The sequence below is a fragment of the Myxocyprinus asiaticus genome, chromosome 20 (assembly GCF_019703515.2).
Source record: "Myxocyprinus asiaticus isolate MX2 ecotype Aquarium Trade chromosome 20, UBuf_Myxa_2, whole genome shotgun sequence".
NCBI classification, from domain to species: Eukaryota; Metazoa; Chordata; class Actinopteri; order Cypriniformes; family Catostomidae; genus Myxocyprinus; species Myxocyprinus asiaticus.
In genome coordinates this window covers 31,277,088-31,297,158 of record NC_059363.1, presented here as the reverse complement: position 1 = coordinate 31,297,158, position 20,071 = coordinate 31,277,088, and the positions used below count along the sequence as shown (strand labels likewise).

The 20,071-nt window shown below is 42.4% G+C and overlaps 1 protein-coding gene across 2 annotated transcripts in view; it reads right to left on the bottom strand.

The window, feature by feature from the left end:
- The window catches only part of LOC127411293 (protein Daple-like), a 106,129-nt gene that overhangs the window by 8,306 nt on the left and 77,752 nt on the right, over window positions 1–20,071 (bottom strand). For both annotated transcript variants that reach the window (XM_051646766.1, XM_051646767.1), the window contains 2 exons: window positions 11,356–11,430; window positions 11,198–11,266 (listed from right to left, as the gene is read on the bottom strand). In XM_051646766.1, coding sequence (XP_051502726.1) covers window positions 11,198–11,266; window positions 11,356–11,430 — 144 coding nt within the window. The remainder of the gene's footprint in view (window positions 1–11,197; window positions 11,267–11,355; window positions 11,431–20,071) is intronic.

Here is a 20,071-nt window from a genome sequence, read left to right as displayed (position 1 = left end):
GCAAATTTAGTCAGGTTTATTGTCATTATACATGTTGCAGGAAGTATACAGTATAATGGCCACATCCAAGCTGACAGATGAAAGTTACAGGCTGCATTCATGGCAGTGAATTATAACAGCTACAAATTTAAAAATAATAAATTGGAAGATATTAATACATTTAATATAAGACAATAAGCATTTACATAACATTGGATTGGACTATATTATTTCAAGAGCCAAGCTCAGATAAACCCAACGTCCATGATTTTTTTTTATCTGAAGGCTATGTGTAAATGCTGATTTTAGAGAGACCAGCATTCATTAACTTCATATGATAAGCATGTAGCTCACACACCCAAGCGTATGAGTGCTTGATCGCTCACACGAATGGTGCAGGTTGACCAATCAGAAAAAAGGGGAGTTTCAGAACCACCCACATGTGCAAATTCATATTTCAGCTTCTTTAGTTTCTTTTTAGATGGAAAGTCAAATTATCAAAACGCAGTGTCCCGTGGCAATTTGTTTTATTTCCTACTTTTAATTTGAGCATAAAATCAAAAAGTAGGGCTATTTCCTGTGGCAATTTTTTTTTTACCACCGCGGTGGTTACAGGCCAATCACCACCAGTGAACGGTGTTGTACGGTGGTTGAAGGGCAGGGGAGGGAGTGCGCGCAAATTACACGTTTATTGTACATCAAACTTTAAAAAGCGCCTCATTGAACACAAAATAAAATTTTTAATCTTTGTGAATATCACAAAATACCCCCCCAAAAATAAATACAAAAAACTTTTTGCATTGGTTTTACATTTCTGTCTGTTATTGGACTATACAGATGATCTTATACGTCAGTAACATGTACACGTCAAGGACTAAAAATATTCTAGATGTCAGATTCTGTTAATATTGTTAAACTCCAATATTCAACACGACTAAATATCACTAAACAGATTGACAATAATTAAATAATTCAGTCCTACCTTTACTGGAAGCTTTTCAATTGTTAAATGCTTAACATTTTTGAGAGTTATGATGTTTCCAGCTGCACTGAATACACGTCCAGAACGCAGTGTTAATCTCATCAACGAAATTACACACAAAAATGTTTGAGTTGTTATCTGATTCTTTTTACAAAGAAAGGATTCAAACATTGTTGACAAAAATATGACACACAGCAAGGCATTATCAATGCACTGACAATGTTTTAGAAGAAAAATCTTGTTGAATAACCTTGTTTATTCAAATGATCCAGTCGTTAGTGCGAGTATTTTTACTTTATTTTTGTCTAAGATGCGTGTCAAGAGATGAATGTGCTGATCCCAGTGGAAGCGCTTTTACAATCACCTATTTTAAAACACATCGTATATACAGTATATAGCCTATATATGAACTTAATCAGCCATATAAACAACATTGGCAGCGAATGCACAACGGAGCTTGAGTTTAAGGTCACATAAACGGGTGCGACGCCTTTCTTTCTTGTTGTTTGTTGACATGTTATCACAAATAAACTCTCTTGAGCATTAGTTTGTGAAGGAATAGTAACTTCAGCCGTCAACGAATGGATGTGTAGTTGATCCACCTCATGGTGTGTGTTTGGCTTTAGTTGCGTGCTAAATGTGTATCTTGTGAACACCATTACCAATGCGCAAAATCAAGAAGTCTCTAAAAAATTGAAAATACATCCTGCTAAATAATCCACAACACAGTTACTAAAGATCTAATACTTTATTCTACCCATTAAATGACATTATTTCAGGAATTTATTCCAAGTTTTTGTAAGGTCTTTTATGCAAGTTGTTGAAATGTTAACATCACGTGCGTAACTGTTGGTGGCAACCGTGGTGAGAGGTTGTCGCAAGCAGCCCTAATCGAAAGTACAAAAACAAGTCGTTATTTGTTTTTTAATATTGGTTTTGTAAATGATTAATGAAATAATTTGTTTTTCCGATTTTGGATTCTTAATTAAATATGAAAAGAATAATTGATAAACAGATTCACTTACAATGGAAGTGAATGGGGCCAATCCGTAAATGTTAAAATACTCACTGTTTGTAAAGTATAGCCACAAGACATGAACCAAATTTGTTGACAGCTCAAATAATACATGTTTTAACAGAAGAATTAATGTAAGTGCTTCACTAAAATGCCTTTAAACGCTCCAAAAATTGGCCCCATTTACTTCCATTGTAATTACCTCACTGTAACCTTGTGTTCCCTATCTGTCACTCACTCGACGTTGGTGTCGATGTAGTGACACTAGGGGTCACTCTTGGGAGCCCGAGACACCTCTGGTCTTTGATAAAAGGCCAATGAAAATTGGCGAGTGGTATTTGCATACTACTCCCCTGAACATACGGGTATAAAAGGAGCTGGTATGCAACCACTCATTCAGATTTTCTCTTCGGAGCCGAACGGTCATGCTTGCTGAGCTGAATACTACTGTTCATTCACCTGCTGGATCTGACGGCGCATTTCAGCGGCTTCTCCCCCTCTGCGCTGGTGCACTGCAGAGATCGCCCCTGGGCGCTTCGGCAGAAAAACTAGAGAGTATATTTTCTGAAAGAGCATTTTTCCCCTCTAAAAGAGTATATATTTCTCTAAAAGAGCGCACACACGGAACGTCTTTTTAAAGACGCGTCTTTTTAAAGATGCTTTTCCGATTGTGTGTTATTCCTGGTTGTGCTCGTTATCTCTCGCCTTCTAACGGTCACGATCACTGTCTTTCGTGTCTGGGCACTGCTCACGCGGAGACAGCTTTCGTGGATGGTCACGTTCTCATTGCGAGAATATGTCCATGGCAACGTTGCGGTCGCGGCTCGCCTTCGTAAGAAAGCGAGCCACCCCAGAGGCTCCCGCCTCGGTCCTTTTACCCACGGGTTTGAGGCCAGCGCGGCTAGCACTGGGGGCGATTTGGGGACCCCAATGGGACCGCCTCCGCCGGGTATCCCCCCGCAGACCTCCCATTCCCCAGCACGCTCGTCTGCCCCGATCGGGCTTCCGGGTGAGTCTCACGGCGAGTTTGACCTCTTATTCGGAGCCCGCGAAAGTGATGAGCTCTCGAGCGCAGCATCGGAGAGTGGGCTCGTCCAGTCGGAAGCCTCAGCTGGGCTCCTCCCTTCGGGATCGATCGCCCAGTCACAGGCTGACGCGGAGATGATGACATGCTTTCCCGGACAGCCGCGAGCGTCGGTTAAAGTGGATTTCACCGCTCTTCCCTGAACCCTCACGGCTCTGTGATTGGTTCCTGGGCTCGCGGCGCCGCTCAAAGCCACGTCCCGCCCCGTTCCTTTCTTCCCGGAAGTGCATGAAGAGCTGACAAGGTCGCGGGAGGCACCTTTTACTGCCCGGTCCCGATCTTTTCAGCTTCCCCGCTCTCACTACCCTCGATGGTGGGGCGGCCAAGGGTTATTCGGCAATCCCCCGGTGGATAAAGGCGCTCGCGGTGCACCTATGCCCGCAGAGCGCCGCCACCTGGCGTGGGTGCCCAAAGCCCCCGTCCAAGGCCTGTAGGATTACGTCATCTCTGACGGTCAAAGCCTACGGCGCTGCTGGAAAAGCCACCTCTGCCCTGCACGCCATGGCTCTCCTGCAAGTCCGCCAAGGCGCTAAAGGAACTGCACGAGGGTAGTTCCGCCCCGGGATTGATGCAGGAACTGTGCTCGGTGACCGACCTCGCTCTCCGAGCGATGGAGGTCACGGCGCGGTCTCTCGGGCGGACGATGGCCACACTAGTGGTCCAGGAGCGCCACCTTTGGCTCAACCTGGTTGAGATGGACACAATTCCTTGCTGCCCCCCATTTCCCAGGCGGGCCTATTCGGCGACACCGTCGAGGACTTTGCCCAGCAGTTCTCGATGGTAGAGCAGTAGATGGATGCTAGCCGGCTTATCCTGCCCCAGCGTGGCTCAAGATCCCGCACCCCATCTACTCATCGCCGAGGGCGTCCCCCTGCGGTGACTGCACCGGCTCCGCCGCAGCCCGCCCCTCCGGTCCGGCCCCGGCGTGTAGCCCACCGCAGGAAGCCGACGCCACCCGTCTCACAGCCGGCACCGAAGAACCCACGGAGGTCTTCGAAGCGCCCCTGAGACGGGCGACCCAGGGACAACGAAACCCGCTGCTCTGGAGCTGGTAAGCAGATCTTCATCTTTTTGTTACCTTTTGCATTTAATTGAGCTGCATGCCTAAGTGGCTGCAGTACTCAAGAGCTCCGCAAGAGTGGTTTCCTTGTTCCCTGGGTCACATATCCGGTGTGTACGGCTGGCATCACGACCACCGTCCACCACTCCATTTGGCAGGTTGGCGCTCCAGCAGCGGTCTCCCGCCCTGAGCGCCCAGCTGTGGCACAAATCTGCCCCCGATGTGACAGTCTCCATGGGTCATGAGGACAGGCCTCTTCCTCCCCTGTCCCAGGCTGTTCCGGGGGTGGTCACAAGGAGCCAGGTAAGTGCTTTGATGTCCTCGGACTCAGCACGGCCACGATGTGGTGTGGCACCTCGAGCTCCACCCCGCTGCGAGGCCCCACCCGCCGGTACATCCGATGACGTTGTCCCTTTGGTCCCCCTTGCGCGGAACTTGGACGCATGGCTTGCGCTTTCCAGTCCGTCACGAGGGCTGGTCCGGACCGTCCGACTCGGCTGCGTGATTTACTTCGCCGGGCATCCGCCCAAGTCCAACGGTGTCCACTTCACCTTGGCGAAAGTCGGAAATGCTGCTACCTTGCGTGGAGATCGCTACCTTCCTACGGAAGGACGCGATAGAACCTGTCCCTCCAGCCGAGATGAAGGGGTTTTACAGCCCCTACTTCATTGTACCGAAAAGAGGCAGTGGGTTGCGGCCAATCTTGGACCTGCGAGTACTGAACCGGGCCTTACACAGACTCCCGTTCAAGATGCTGACGCAAAGACACATTCTAGCGAGCGTCCGGCATCAAGATTGGTTCGCGGCGGTAGACCCGAAGGATGCGTACTTTCATGTCTCGATCCTTTCTCGACACAGACCCTTCCTGCGGTTCGCGTTCGAGGGTCAGGCGTATCAGTACAAAGTCCTCCCTTTCGGCCTGTCCCTGTCTCCTCGCATCTTTACGAAGATCGCAGAGGCTGCCCTTGCCCCGTTAAGGGAGGTGGGCATTCGCATTCTCAACTATCTCGACAACTGGCTAATCTTAGCTCACTCTCGAGACGGGTTATGCGCACACAGGGACCTGGTGTTCTCACACCTCAGCCGACTAGGGCTTCGGGTCAGCTGGGAAAAGAGCAAGCTCCTCCCAGTTCAGAGCATCTCTTTTCTCGGTTTGGAGTTGGACTCAGTCTCCTTGACGGCGCACCTTACGAACGAGCGTGCCCAGTCGGTGCTGGCCTGTTTGAAGGCGTTCAAACAGAAAACAGCGGTTCCACTGAAACTTTTTCAGAGGCTCCTGGGGCATATGGCACCCTCGGCGGTGGCCACCCCGCTCGGGTTGATGCATATGAGGCCGCTTCAGCACTGGCTCCAGACTCGAGTCCCGAGACGGGCATGGAGCCACGGGACACACCGCGGGCCATTACGTCGGTCTGTCACAGTCTTTTCAGCCCTTGGACTGACCTCTCTTTCCACAAGCAGGTGTTCCGCTAGAACTGGTCTCCAGGCGCGTCGTGGTCACGACAGACGCCTCCAAAACGGGCTGGGGCGCTGTTGGCAACGGGTACGCAGCCACCGGTCTCTAGACGGGTCCGCGGCTGCGTTGGCACATCAACTACCTCGAGTTACTGGCAATTCTGCTCGCCCTGTGGAGGTTCCGGCCGTTGATCCAAGGCGAGCACGTGCTAGTTCAGACAGACAGCACGGCAGCGGTAGCATATGTCAACCGCCAAGGCGGTCTGCGCTCCCGCTGTATGTCATAACTCGCCCGCTGTCTCCTCCAACGGAGTTAGCAGCACCAAGTCGCTGCAAGCCACTCACATCCCGGGCAACCTCAACACTTCGGCGGACGCGCCGTAACAACAGGTTACCCTCAAGGGAGAGTGGAGACTCCACCTTCAGGTGGTCCAGCTGATTTGGAGTCGATTCGGTCAGGCACAGGTGCACCTGTTCGCCTCCCACTATTCTACTGGCAAATGTTCAGTCTCTGGATAACAAGTTCTGCGAGCTGAAAGCGCAGATCTCTTTCCAACGAGATACAAGGGACTGTTGCATTATCTGCCTAACAGAAACTTGGATGTCTGCGGAGATTCCAGACTCAGCCATTGAACCCGCGGGGTTCTCCGTGCACCGAGCGGACAGAGCGAAAGACCTCTCAGGTAAAAGTAGAGGTGGTGGTGTATGTTTTATGATCAACAAATCCTGGTGTGATCAGAGGAACGTACATTCTATCAAGTCTTTCTGCTCTCCTGATCTGGAATTTCTTATGCTTCTGTGTCGACCATTCTGGCTACCGAGGGAATTCACAGCGGTCATTATCACTGCTGTGTACATCCCCCCACAAGCCGACACAGACCGGGCACTCAAGGAACTGTATGGGATTATAAGTGAGCAGGAAACCGTGCACCCTGAGGCCGCGTTCATTGTGACCGGGGACTTTAATAAAGCCAGTTTAAAATCAGTCGCACCAAAATATCACCAGCACATTAATTTCAACACACGAGGGGACCGGGTTTTGGACCATTGCTACTCTCCGTTCCGGGATGGCTACAAATCCCTCCCCCGCCCACCATTTGGCAAATCGGACCACTCTTCCATTCTGCTTCTGCCTGCTTACAGGCAGAAACTGAAACAGGAAGCACCCATCCTCAGAACAATCCAGTGCTGGTCGGACCAATCAGATTCTACGCTACAAGACTGTTTTGATCACACGGACTGGGAGATGTTCCGGTCCGCCTCTGATGACGACATCGAGCTTTACGCTGATAGCGTAATGTGTTTCATCAGAACGTGCGTAGAGGACATCGTTCCGACCAGAACTGTACGAATCTATCCAAATCAGAAACCTTGGATCAATAGCGATGTTCACGTGGCACTTAATGTGCGGACCTCCGCTTTTAATTCCGGGAACGTGGAGGAGCATAAACAAGCCAGTTATGCCCTCCGAAAAACTATCAGAACCACAAAACAAGATTGAAGGACAGTTTAACACCACCAACTCTAGAAGCATGTGGCAGGGAATTAACATCATCACGGACTTTAAAGGGAATAAAAACTCCGCCATGAACACCACTGCCTCTCTATCGGATGAGCTAAATACTTTTTATGCTCGTTTCGAGGATAATAACACCGCCCTCGCGGAGAGAGCTCTCGCGGCTGAAGCTACAGAGGTTAGTTCACTCTCCGTCTCTGTAGCGGATGTAACCCGATCCTTCCGACGGGTGAATATCCGCAAAGCCGCTGGCCCAGACGGCATTCCGGGCCGCGTCATCAGAGCGTGCGCGAACCAGCTGGCTGGTGTTTTTACGGACATTTTCAACCTTTCCCTCTCTTTGTCTGTAGTCCCCACATGCTTTAAAACATCCACCATTGTGCCTGTTCCAAAACAATCAGAAATAACTTGTTTAAATGACTGGCGTCCTGTTGCTTTGACCCCCATCATCAGCAAATGTTTTGAGAGACTAATCAGAGATTACATCTGCTCTGTATTGCCACTCAATCTTGACCCGCTGCAGTTTGCTTACCGCAACAACCGCTCCACTGATGATGCCATTGCATCTACAATACACACTGCTCTCTCCCACCTGGAAAAAAAGAACACTTATGTGAGAATGCTGTTTGTAGACTACAGCTCAGCATTCAACACCATAGTGCCCTCCAAGCTAGATGAGAAACTCCGGGCTCTGGGCTTAAACAGCTCGCTGTGCAGCTGGATCCTGGACTTCCTGTCAAGCAGACGCCAGGTGGTTAGAATAGGCAGCAACATCTCCTCATCACTGACCCTCAACACTGGAGCCCCACAGGGCTGTGTTCTCAGCCCACTACTGTATTCCTTGTACACACATGACTGTGTGGCAACACATAGCTCCAATGCCATCATTAAGTTTGCTGATGACACGATGGTGGTAGGTCTGATCACTGACAATGATGAAACGGCCTACAGAGAGGAGGTGCACACTCTGACACATTGGTGTCAGGAGCATAACCTCTTTCCTCAACGTCAGTAAGACAAAGGAGCTTGTGGTGGACTTCAGAAGAAAAGACAGAGAACACAGTCCCATCACCATCAATGGAGCACCAGTGGAGAGAGTCAGCAGCTTCAAGTTCCTGGGTGTCCACATCATTGAGGAACTCACATTGTCCATCCACACTGAAGTCGTTGTGAAGAAGGCTCATCAGCGCCTCTTCTTCCTGAGACAGCTGAGGAAGTTTGGAATGAACCGCCACATCCTCACACGGTTCTACACCTGCACTGTGGAGAGCATCCTGACTGGCTGCATCTCCGCCTGGTACGGCAATAGCACCGCCCACAACCACAAAGCACTGCAAAGGGTGGTGCGAACTGCCAGACACATCATCGGAGGTGAGCTTCCCTCCCTCCAGGAAATATATACAAGGCGGTGTGTGAAAAAAGCTTGGAGGATCATCAGAGACTCTAGCCACCCGAGCCATGGGCTGTTCTCACTGCTACCATCAGGTAGGCGGTATCGCAGCATCAGGACCTGCACCAGCCGACTCCATGATAGCTTCTTCCCCCAAGAAATCAGACTTTTGAACTCTTGATCTCCCACGATCAAAATACATCAGCACTGCACTTTATTTCTCTTACTCTTATATCTCACACCGGACTGTCATAAATTATATTATTATTATTATATTATGTTCTCTCTTAACAACTGACTATCAACCGACAGCCTGAATGTCAATACAGTACAATACTGTACATTCTATATACAGGTGCATCTCAATAAATTAGAATGTCGTGGATTCAATGCACATAGACTGAAGTAGTTTAAGTCTTTGGTTCTTTTAATTGTGATGATTTTGGCTCACATTTAACAAAAACCCACCAATTCACTGTCTCAAAAAATTAGAATATGGTGACATGCCAATCAGCTAATCAACTCAAAACACCTGCAAAGGTTTCCTGAGCCTTCAAAATGGTCTCTCAGTTTGGTTCACTGGGCTACACAATCATGGGGAAGACTGCTGATCTGACACCCTTCACAAGGAGGGTAAGCCACAAACATTCATTGCCAAAGAAGCTGGCTGTTCACAGAGTGCTGTATCCAAGCATGTTAACAGAAAGTTGAGTGGAAGGAAAAAGTGTGGAAGAAAAAGATGCACAACCAACCGAGAGAACCGCAGCCTTATGAGGATTGTCAAGCAAAATCGATTCAAGAATTTGGGTGAACTTCACAAGGAATGGACTGAGGCTGGGGTCAAGGCATCAAGAGCCACCACACACAGACATGTTAAGGAATTTGGCTACAGTTGTCGTATTCCTCTTGTTAAGCCACTCCTGAACCACAGACAACGTCAGAGGCGTCTTACCTGGGCTAAGGAGAAGAAGAACTGGACTGTTGCCCAGTGGTCCAAAGTCCTCTTTTCAGATGAGAGCAAGTTTTGTGTTTCATTTGGAAACCAAGGTCCTAGAGTCTGGAGGAAGGGTGGAGAAGCTCATAGCCAAAGTTGCTTGAAGTCCAGTGTTAAGTTTCCACAGTCTGTGATGATTTGGGGTGCAATGTCATCTGCTGGTGTTGGTCCATTGTGTTTTTTGAAAACCAAAGTCACTGCACCCGTTTACCAAGAAATTTTGGAGCACTTCATGCTTCCTTCTGCTGACCAGCTTTTTAAAGATGCTGATTTCATTTTCCAGCAGGATTTGGCACCTGCCCACACTGCCAAAAGCACCAAAAGTTGGTTAAATGACCATGGTGTTGGTGTGCTTGACTGGCCAGCAAACTCACCAGACCTGAACCCCATAGAGAATCTATGGGGTATTGTCAAGAGGAAAATGAGAAACAAGAGACCAAAAAATGCAGATGAGCTGAAGGCCACTGTCAAAGAAACCTGGGCTTCCATACCACCTCAGCAGTGCCACAAACTGATCACCTCCATGCCACACCGAATTGAGGCAGTAATTAAAGCAAAAAGGAGCCCCTACCAAGTATTGAGTACATATACAGTAAATGAACATACTTTCCAGAAGGCCAACAATTCACTAAAAATGTTTTTTTTATTGGTCTTATGATGTATTCTAATTTTTTGAAATAGTGAATTGGTGGGTTTTTGTTAAATGTGAGACAAAATCATCACAATTAAAAGAACCAAAGACTTAAACTACTTCAGTCTGTGTGCATTGAACTTATTTAATACACGAGTTTCACAATTTGAGTTGAATTACTGAAATAAATGAACTTTTCCACGACATTCTAATTTATTGAGATGCACCTGTATATATACTTTTTTTATATATTTCTATTTTTTATTTTTATTGAATAATGTGTATCTATATAGTGCGTATTGTATACTGTACAGTGTATGTTATTATTTGTATACTGTTGAGTGTAATTATGTGTATATCAGATGTTTAAATTGTGCTGTGTTAATTTGATGTTATTGTAAATTGGTATATGTCTCATCACTGTCACGACTGCTATGTTGATCGGAACTGCACCCAAGAATTTCATACACCATTGCACTTGTGTATATGGCTATGTGACAATAAAGTGATTTGATTTGATTTGATGATTGAATTTAACTTGTATTGAGCCTGGAATATTGCTGAAGACAAGTCAGATTTGCGGCCTTACTGGTAATGCCCCCGCGCAGCCATTTTCATGTACGGCACCAATATACTTGAATGGGGAGCGACTGACATCTATAAAGACTACTGGTTAATATTATGTAAAAATAAAATGTCAAATAAGCAATAAAATCTGACCACAGTTGTATTGTAAAATGGCACATTTAGCATTACGATGTCTCCCACTGATATGTATATGAATGGAATGTCTCAAAATGTTAGACAGCATAGTTGACACCATGCTGAAATATGGTGACATGTCTGTAAACTGGGTTCATTTGATGACTGAACTGGTGGAACTGACCACTGTCCTAATGCAGTTTTATCATGGACGAGCCATGCAAATGTTCTAGTCACTCTTAGAAACAAATATAGTCCCTACAGAGCTTAGGAAAGAAACAATATGTATGTGTGGGTAGCATTTTCCATAGGTGGCTAATGAAATGACTCTTGCTAGGTAGACTAACAGATTACTCATACGTATTGTAACAGGCAGTGCCCACACATACCCTTAGAACTGACGGGGGAATTGCTGCTGGAAGTGTTGCGGCTGAATTCAGCAGAGCTGGGCCGGTGGCCTGTGCAAGAGGGAACACAACTAGTTTAGCCACAATGAGTGAGCTGAGGCTGTTAAGGCAACATGTATTGATTTAGTAAATTCTCTTACCTGTGTTTCTATGGACACCACTGCAAAAGCCAGCATCTAGGGAATGATGGCGCAAGTCCTCCTCGGAGACTAAACCTACAAATAAGAGAGAGCACGTCAGAGTGTGGCCCCACAATGGGAACTTGTACAGTGGGGTTCAAAAGTCTCTGAAAATCCAGAATTCGTAATTTAATTGAAGCCTAAAATGAGAAAAGTTTTAGAAATGGAAATATTTAAAGAAACTATGACGTTATGACGTAGAATAAATACAAAATATTCAAGATGCTATATCATAAAATAAGATTCTGCACTAATCAAATTAACTAATTTGTGACATTAACCATGTTAACTCTGGTGTACAAAAGGTCAGATTTTCTTGTTTCCATTGAAGCACACAAGATGCTCATTGGAACATTCTCAAATCAAGCTGGGATAACATAGACCAGGCCAAATTGAGTCCAAGCCAGCTCAGATGCATGCTCTTGTTAAAGCAAAAGAAAAATGTCTGAATATTAGATTTTTTTTTTTTTCAGAACATTTTTATATATTTATTTTTATCAATTCAACCGTTTCACTCAAATTGTTATGCAGGTAAATACTTTATCAAATTAGAAAAAAAGTAAGAAAAAAAAAAAGAGAACTGTTCAGAAGTTGATTGAGGCTTGAATTCCACTGCATGTGTGAGTACATGTATTCTCAATTCATTTCATTTTTGCTTGTGGCTACAATTTGCAGACTTCAGAAAGTTTACATCTTGCAACATCCTCTACCAAATGTGGGTGCTATTAAATGCTTAGTACAACATTTCAAAGTATTTTTGAAAAATAAGGGTGTCATAACTGCAGCACATAACTGCTCTGTGGTTTCTATGCAAAAACAAATAAAAAATCTCTATTTGTGCAACACTGCATACAGGTAATGCATACAGCAATAACTTCTGAACTTTCTAATCTGTTCTACAGGCAAATTATACCATATCATTTTGTAGACTATACCAGGTTTTCGCATTTAAACAAAAAAGTTAGAGTACTGCTTGCCCATGCAAAACTCTGCCACAATGAGAGGGTGTCCTGGGTGGTTGCCAAGGTCTGGCTAGGTGCTTGCAAAGTGGTTGTTTATTGGCCCAAATCAAATGAGCCCACCTCAGGACTCAATAAAATTTTGGTTCCTTGTTTTGGCTTAGGTCCCCTCTTTAATGCAAGTCTACAGGCTGTTTTGCCTTTTTTTTATCACCTACCAGGCAAAAAATAAGAACACCTTTCTCAACAAGTCACATGATTTGATGCGGGACAAGTTATATGTTAAGTTTAATAATTGGAATTTGGGTTATGTTCAAATCCCAAACCCTAATTATGAGCAGTAGTTAAAGTAAGCACAGCTAAAAAAAAAATATTTGCACAATTCTGATAACCTATTTAAAGACACTCTCCTTAAGAGAGTGTCATTATGGGACACGTTGGGGCTTCCGGCTACTGCAGTCTTCCTGTGCGCTTCTGTGCGAATATTTCTGCTTGTTTATGCAGTGCAGAAGATTTTGGAGATAGCTTAAAGAGTTTGAAAATAAACATTGATTTAGAGTGAACGCTTTGTTATTACACTGAAAGTGACTTGATAAAATGGGTTAAGGGTTTTTTGGCTGGGATGCATAAGTCATTGAGAGGGTCAGTGTTGTTTAAGTTGAAGCACTCATGCATATATTATGGGTTCAGAAGATTGGAAAATACTGACTACTTTTGTTCTTTCATGATTGTTTTGTGTCAGTTTTGGAGCTCCACAGTCAATATATTGTTTGTTTTATTCCCATATCGTGGAATATAAGCCTACAGTCGACAGTAATTCATTTTGCAATTGAGTGCGTTAATCCGTGCTGTTCTCACTGAACGTGTTCTTGCTATTTTTAATTATTGGTCTATGTACATGAACATCAGATGGATGCTTTTGGAACACCTCACTGGTTTTCAGCTTCACAAACACTGTGTTTTAGGACACTGTGTCAAGTTAAAAGTAACTAAAACCTTGAAAATTGCTGCTCAAGATCCCTGCATTCTGTTGTACTCTGTCTAGCTGTCAAGAAAAGTGTCCTGTGTGACTGGCTCTCTTTCTGTGGCTCCGCTGCTTGTGAAAATTGTTGAGGCACGCTGACTGCCCCTTGCTGACGTGGCTCGTAAAAACAAGTTACATGTACTTTAAGCTTGAATTGCTCTGATGGTAGGAAAACACTAATAATAATAATAATAATAATAATGATAATAATAATAATAAATAATATTACTACTAATAATAATTTTAAAAAGTTTTTTATATACTTAATTGCACAACATTAACATTTATTTTTTTACATTTATGGACTGGCCCCATTCACTTTCACTGTAAGTGCCTTACTGTAACTGCGATCTCTGCTATTTTAATAAACAAGGGATGAGTCTAAATTATTTTTGGTGGTAATCAACATTATGCCACAAATGCTATCAATTGAGCTTAACTTGTATTGAACCAGCAACATTCTTTTAATTAAACTTATCAGATAGCAAACACATTTGCGCTGATTCCGGCAGAAATGTGGCACTATCGGTTCAATGCCAACATCACTGCCTAGAGCCGTGCCGACTGTACACACCTGGCTGACAGGTGGCTTTTCCCATGTGGGCCAATCTCGGCTGAATGCAGTTCTACAATGCAGATCCATACTCGGTGTAGTTGTGTATATCTACTTGTGGCCTGAGTCCAATAAGTCACAAGTGGCCCACTGTTAAAATTACGTAACACAGCTGACTGACGGTTTTGGCAGTTCATACTCGCAGAGCCCAGCTATCTTTGACACTCGGATCCTGCTTGGTGTGGATGCAGCAAGTATAACCTGTCTCTTCTTTTTCCAGAGGATTAAAATTAGTTGCAAAAAAGGTAAGTCATGGTACTTTACGTGCAGTTTCCAGTCTAGTTTTAACTGTCAAGTGGAAAGTAATTTTCTATATCTATGTTAGCTGTGATAGCCTGTTAGGAGAAAGAACACAACATTAGAAAACCCCTTCAGTCCTGGAGACTGTTACACCTTCTGTTGTTGTGTATCTTTAGAAAAACATTCCTTAAATTACAACATATTAATTTTAGTTAGCTATCTAACTTTGTACAATGACGACTTTCCACGAGCAGGGTTATATTAGCTAGCTTGTTTGTTGCCGTCTCGTTCAAGAGGTCCTTGTGTGGACTGTAGCACAGTGACGTAGTGTATTTCATCTACTATGTCATTATGTATTGGATTAAATCCATGTTTTAATAGATATAAAACATTATGAGCCATGATATACTGGATGTTTTTAATGCAAACATTTTATTCTGCATGTACAGTATGTAGTGTTATTTGTAAATATAAAGTGAGAGTGCAATAATGATTCTATTGCCTTAAACATTTTTTATATATTTATTAGTAGTACAGTATAGTGTACTAATAACTTTTGAGGATCTGTGATTTTAGTCTCCTAAAGAATATGAGAGGTTGCTGAGTATTTGGAGTGAATTTGTTTGGTATGGATGATGACTATCATATGTTTTTTAAATTCATTTGATTCTGTTGGAGAACACATACAGTCCTATTTCTTCAATTTGATTTGGGATTAAAATTGTATTTTTATATAACATGTCTTATACTCTGTCACGTATATCACAGAGGGACAGAGAAATATATAGCCTTTATTTAATTCATACATTAATGATTATTACATGCTGATGACTGCTTCTACACATCAATGAATCAAAGTGTCTCTATTAAGACAAGATAATAATTATACAGTTACATATAGATGTGTTCAGTCTCTAAACCTTACATTTTGGACAGAAAAACATAGTGGACAAATAAAAATGTGTAGGCTAGTGTAGGCTTTTGAGAAACAGATCAATATTTAAGTCCTTTTTTTACACTAAATCTCCACATTAACTTTCACTTTCAGATGTAAAAGTGAAAGTTAAAGTGTAGATTTAGAGTGTGTTTCTCACCCACACCTATCGTATCACTTCTAAAGACATGGATTTAACCACTGGGGTCTTATGGATTACTTCTATGTTTTCTTATGTCATTTTTGGACCTTCTCAGTTCTGGCCACCATTCACTTGCATTGTATGGACCTACAGTGCTGAGATATTCTTCTAAAAATCTTTGTTTGTGTTCAGCAGAAGAAAGTAAGTCACACACATCTGGGATGGCATCAGGGTGAGTCAATGATGGGAGAATTTTCATTTAGGGGTGAACTAACCCTTTAAAATGTTTTGCACTTCTCTGTATTGACAACTCATGAACTTCAACAAAAATAAAAATCATTCATTTAAACTGTTCTGCACTTCTCTGTATTGACAACACATGAACTTCAACAATAATAAAAATCATTCATTCGACTAGTGGCCGACCGATATGTCGCAGAGGCCGATAAATCGGCCGATATTCTGATTTTTAATGTTTTTTTTTTTTTTTTTTTTTTTAAATCGCATTGGCCGATACTTTTTCCCGTTTGGCCGATTTGTTTCTTGAGGGCACCGAGAATCACCTGCTTGCATGTGAAGCGACTGAGACATGTAAACGACCAGTCACAGTTCGCTTTGTTGTTCCGTGCTATCGTGTTACTACATTAATAAACCGGTGTGCAACAAAGTGTCATTTAAATGGTCCACATTTCAGAGCCACGACAGATGCGTTTGAGATGATAATGTTAAAGTGCTTGCCTGTTTCATTCTGCCTCTCTCTCCTCAACAGTTCCCTGTAATTTTTAACTGTCTTGTCTAATGATAAAAAGGAAAATATCAATAAAACTAATCATATACCGTCTGCAAATATGTGCATATCTCGTTCAAAAAGATGTAATAAGCAAACCTCACACAACTTGAGCAGATCCAGCATCCTGTGGAGCGCTCATTTATTTACCTCTGAAGCACGTATTCTATCAGCCTCTTCTCAACAGTTCCCTGTCACCTTTAACTTTCTTTTCTGATGATAAAAGGCAAATATCAATTAAACTTTTATTATAAACCATTTGCAAATATGCAGATATCTTGTTTAAACATGTAATTCACGAACCTCACAAAAATCCAGAGTTTTCTTCCCGTCGAGCACTCATCTAATATCTTCCTCTGAAGCCTGTATTCTATCAGCCAGAATCAAAAACTTCAGAATCAGGACCAAAAGTTCCTCTGATTCACAAATCATGACAGTCACGCCATGTCAACCCAAGCAGGTGATCCAGGCCGTTTAAAATGTCAGGAGATTGCTGCTACTCGCGCTGGATCCGCACGAGCGTGTGTGTGCAACTTCAAAGTAAAAGCGCTTCACGTATGCTGTAAGTAAACGTCTTATTCACCATGCACTTTACAGTTGGTTTGATTCAGAATTTTTTTGAGAAAATGCGATTCCTAACGTGGACATGCCAGCCATGGTTGCTGAACTACTGTGTGTACTGTTATTTCCTTCTTCCTAATATATTAACAATTTCTTCATGTACAAATAAATTACTAAAATTTGATGACTAAACAGATATCATAATCCTATCTACCATTTATAATACAGTATTATTTTTTTAGATTCTTTTTTTTTTATACAAAGTTAAAGTTTTGTGTGAAATTGAGTAAATATGGTGCTAAATGAGAGTTTTTTTTTTTTTTTTTAAGCAATTTTATGTTTATGTTATTTACTATATTAAATTGTGTTATACACTACTGGTCAAAAGTTTTGAAACACTTACTCATTCTTTATTATAATTTTTTTTCACATTTTGGAATAATAGTAAAGTCATCAAAACTATGTAATAGCATATATGAAACTATGGGAATTATGTTGTGACTAAACAAAATCCAAAATAAATCAAAACTGTGTTATATTTTAGCATCTTCAAAGTAGTCACCCTTTGCCTAGAATTTGCAGACATGTACTCTTGACATTTTCTCAACCAACTTCTTGAGGTATCACCCTGGGTTGCTTTTTAAACAGTATTGAAGGAGTTCCCATCTATGTTGGGCACTTATTGGCTGCTTTTCTTTATTATTTGGTCCAAGTCATACATTTCAAAAACTTTTTTTTTTTTTAATTAATAACATTTTTGTTTTATAATGAAATAAATTAATATGGTGGCACAATTATATTTTTGTCTACAAAACGAATTTCAAACATTTAAGCATACGCCTTCAGATCAAAAGATTTTTAAGATCATGAGAAACATTTCAGTCAAGTGTTTCAAAACTTTTGACCGGTAGTGTATATCGGCATTGTATCGGCCTATCGGTCGACCACTGAATATGACAACCCAATTAACATCCATGTGGCATTTCGACATGATCTCATGAGAATCTGTATGTATTCTTAAGTAAAGTTTGGTTCCAGCAATCGTACATTCTCGTACTTTTGCATTGACACAGAAACATTCAATACTGAGGTATTGATAGCATCTAAACGTCATCATTTTACGTATTAACACCTATAGAAACATACAGATGTTTACATGTACTGTTTGAATTGATTAATATTGAATAATTCATATAATTAATTAGCTGATTAGATTTAATTTATAATCAATGAGATAAGTTAAATGCCATCACATTTATTTAATGCAGCTGACATCATAATATTATATTTAAATGGTTTCTTTCAGTTCTGTGTGATTTCTGCTGCCTCATAATGTTTTAAAGGATTATATCACTTTAACCTATTAAACTACACTTTAAAATATTAAAATGAATAAAAACTCTGTAATCGTTTAAACATTTATTAAGCATTTAATTTTATTTTTGTTTGCCATGGGACACAAAAGGAATTTTCAGAATATGCCAAAAAACTAAATAAACCACAAAAAGCAGCATAAAACAATAATAGAATTAATCCATAAATTTGTTGGCTATAATCCAAATCTTCAGACTGCTTTCTGTGAAGAACAGACCCAAATTCAAGCCTTTTATTCAGCGATCTCCGTCTTCAGCGATCTCTGCTGCAGTGACGTCGCGCCCGCTGTAACCGTCAACATGTGTTGGTTTCGTTTTCAAAATTCAAAAATTACCACCTCAAGCATTACGACCAGCGGTTTTATGGCAGTGATGTCAAATGCTCATTGGCTCTCAAGTGTCTCGTGGCCGTTTGCGACATGCCGTATACCGAGATGTACATGTTTGAATGAGACAGCGCCGTTATGAAGTGCATCAGGAGAAGATTTACAGCGATTAATAATTTAAATTCTACTCTCCACCTCACACAATGCTATTGTATGCCATCAGGGAGCACATATGATGCAGCGCGTCGCCCTTTGGACTACTTTTGTACTGAATTTTGCCATTTTTCGGAATAAATTATAGTGGTTACATTTATCTGCCTGTTATGTGTTTTATTTGCTTAATAAATGGTTCTGGTTAGGTTTAGGAGTAGATGTGGGATTAGCGGCTGTAAAATATATACAGGTGCATATCAATAAATTAGAATGTCGTGGAAAAGTTCATTTATTTCAGTAATTCAACTCAAATTGTGAAACTCGTGTATTAAATAAATTCAATGCACACAGACTGAAGTAGTTTAAGTCTTTGGTTCTTTTAATTGTGATGATTTTGGCTCACATTTAACAAAAACCCACCAATTCACTATCTCAAAAAAATTAGAATACATCATAAAACCAATAAAAAAAAAAACATTTTTAGTGAATTGTTGGCCTTCTGGAAAGTATGTTCATTTACTGTATATGTACTCAATACTTGGTAGGGGCTCCTTTTTGCTTTAATTACTGCCTCAATTCGGCGTGGCATGGAGGTGATCAGTTTGTGGCACTGCTGAGGTGGTATGGAAGCCCAGGTTTCTTTGACAGTGGCCTTCAGCTCATCTGCATTTTTTGGTCTCTTGTTTCTCATCTTCCTCTTGACAATACCCCATAGATTCTCTATGGGGTTCAGGTCTGGTGAGTTTGCTGGCCAGTCAAGCACACCAACACCATGGTCATTTAACCAACTTTTGGTGCTTTTGGCAGTGTGGGCAGGTGCCAAATCCTGCTGGAAAATGAAATCAGCATCTTTAAAAAGCTGGTCAGCAGAAGGAAGCATGAAGTGCTCCAAAATTTCTTGGTAAACGGGTGCAGTGACTTTGGTTTTCAAAAAACACAATGGACCAACACCAGCAGATGACATTGCACCCCAAATCATCACAGACTGTGGAAACTTAACACTGGACTTCAAGCAACTTGGGCTATGAGCTTCTCCACCCTTCCTCCAGACTCTAGGACCTTGGTTTCCAAATGAAATACAAAACTTGCTCTCATCTGAAAAGAGGACTTTGGACCACTGGGCAACAGTCCAGTTCTTCTTCTCCTTAGCCCAGGTAAGATGCCTCTGACGTTGTCTGTGGTTCAGGAGTGGCTTAACAAGAGGAATACGACAACTGTAGCCAAATTCCTTGACATGTCTGTGTCTTGATGCCTTGACCCCAGCCTCAGTCCATTCCTTGTGAAGTTCACCCAAATTCTTGAATCGATTTTGCTTGACAATCATAAGGCTGCGGTTCTCTCGGTTGGTTGTGCATCTTTTTCTTCCACATTTTTTCCTTCCACTCAACTTTCTGTTAACATGCTTGGATACAGCAATCTGTGAACAGCCAGCTTCTTTGGCAATTAATGTTTGTGGCTTACCCTCCTTGTGAAGGGTGTCAATGATTGTCTTCTGGACAACTGTCAGATCAGCAGTCTTCCCCATGATTGTGTAGCCTAGTGAACCAAACTGAGAGACCATTTTG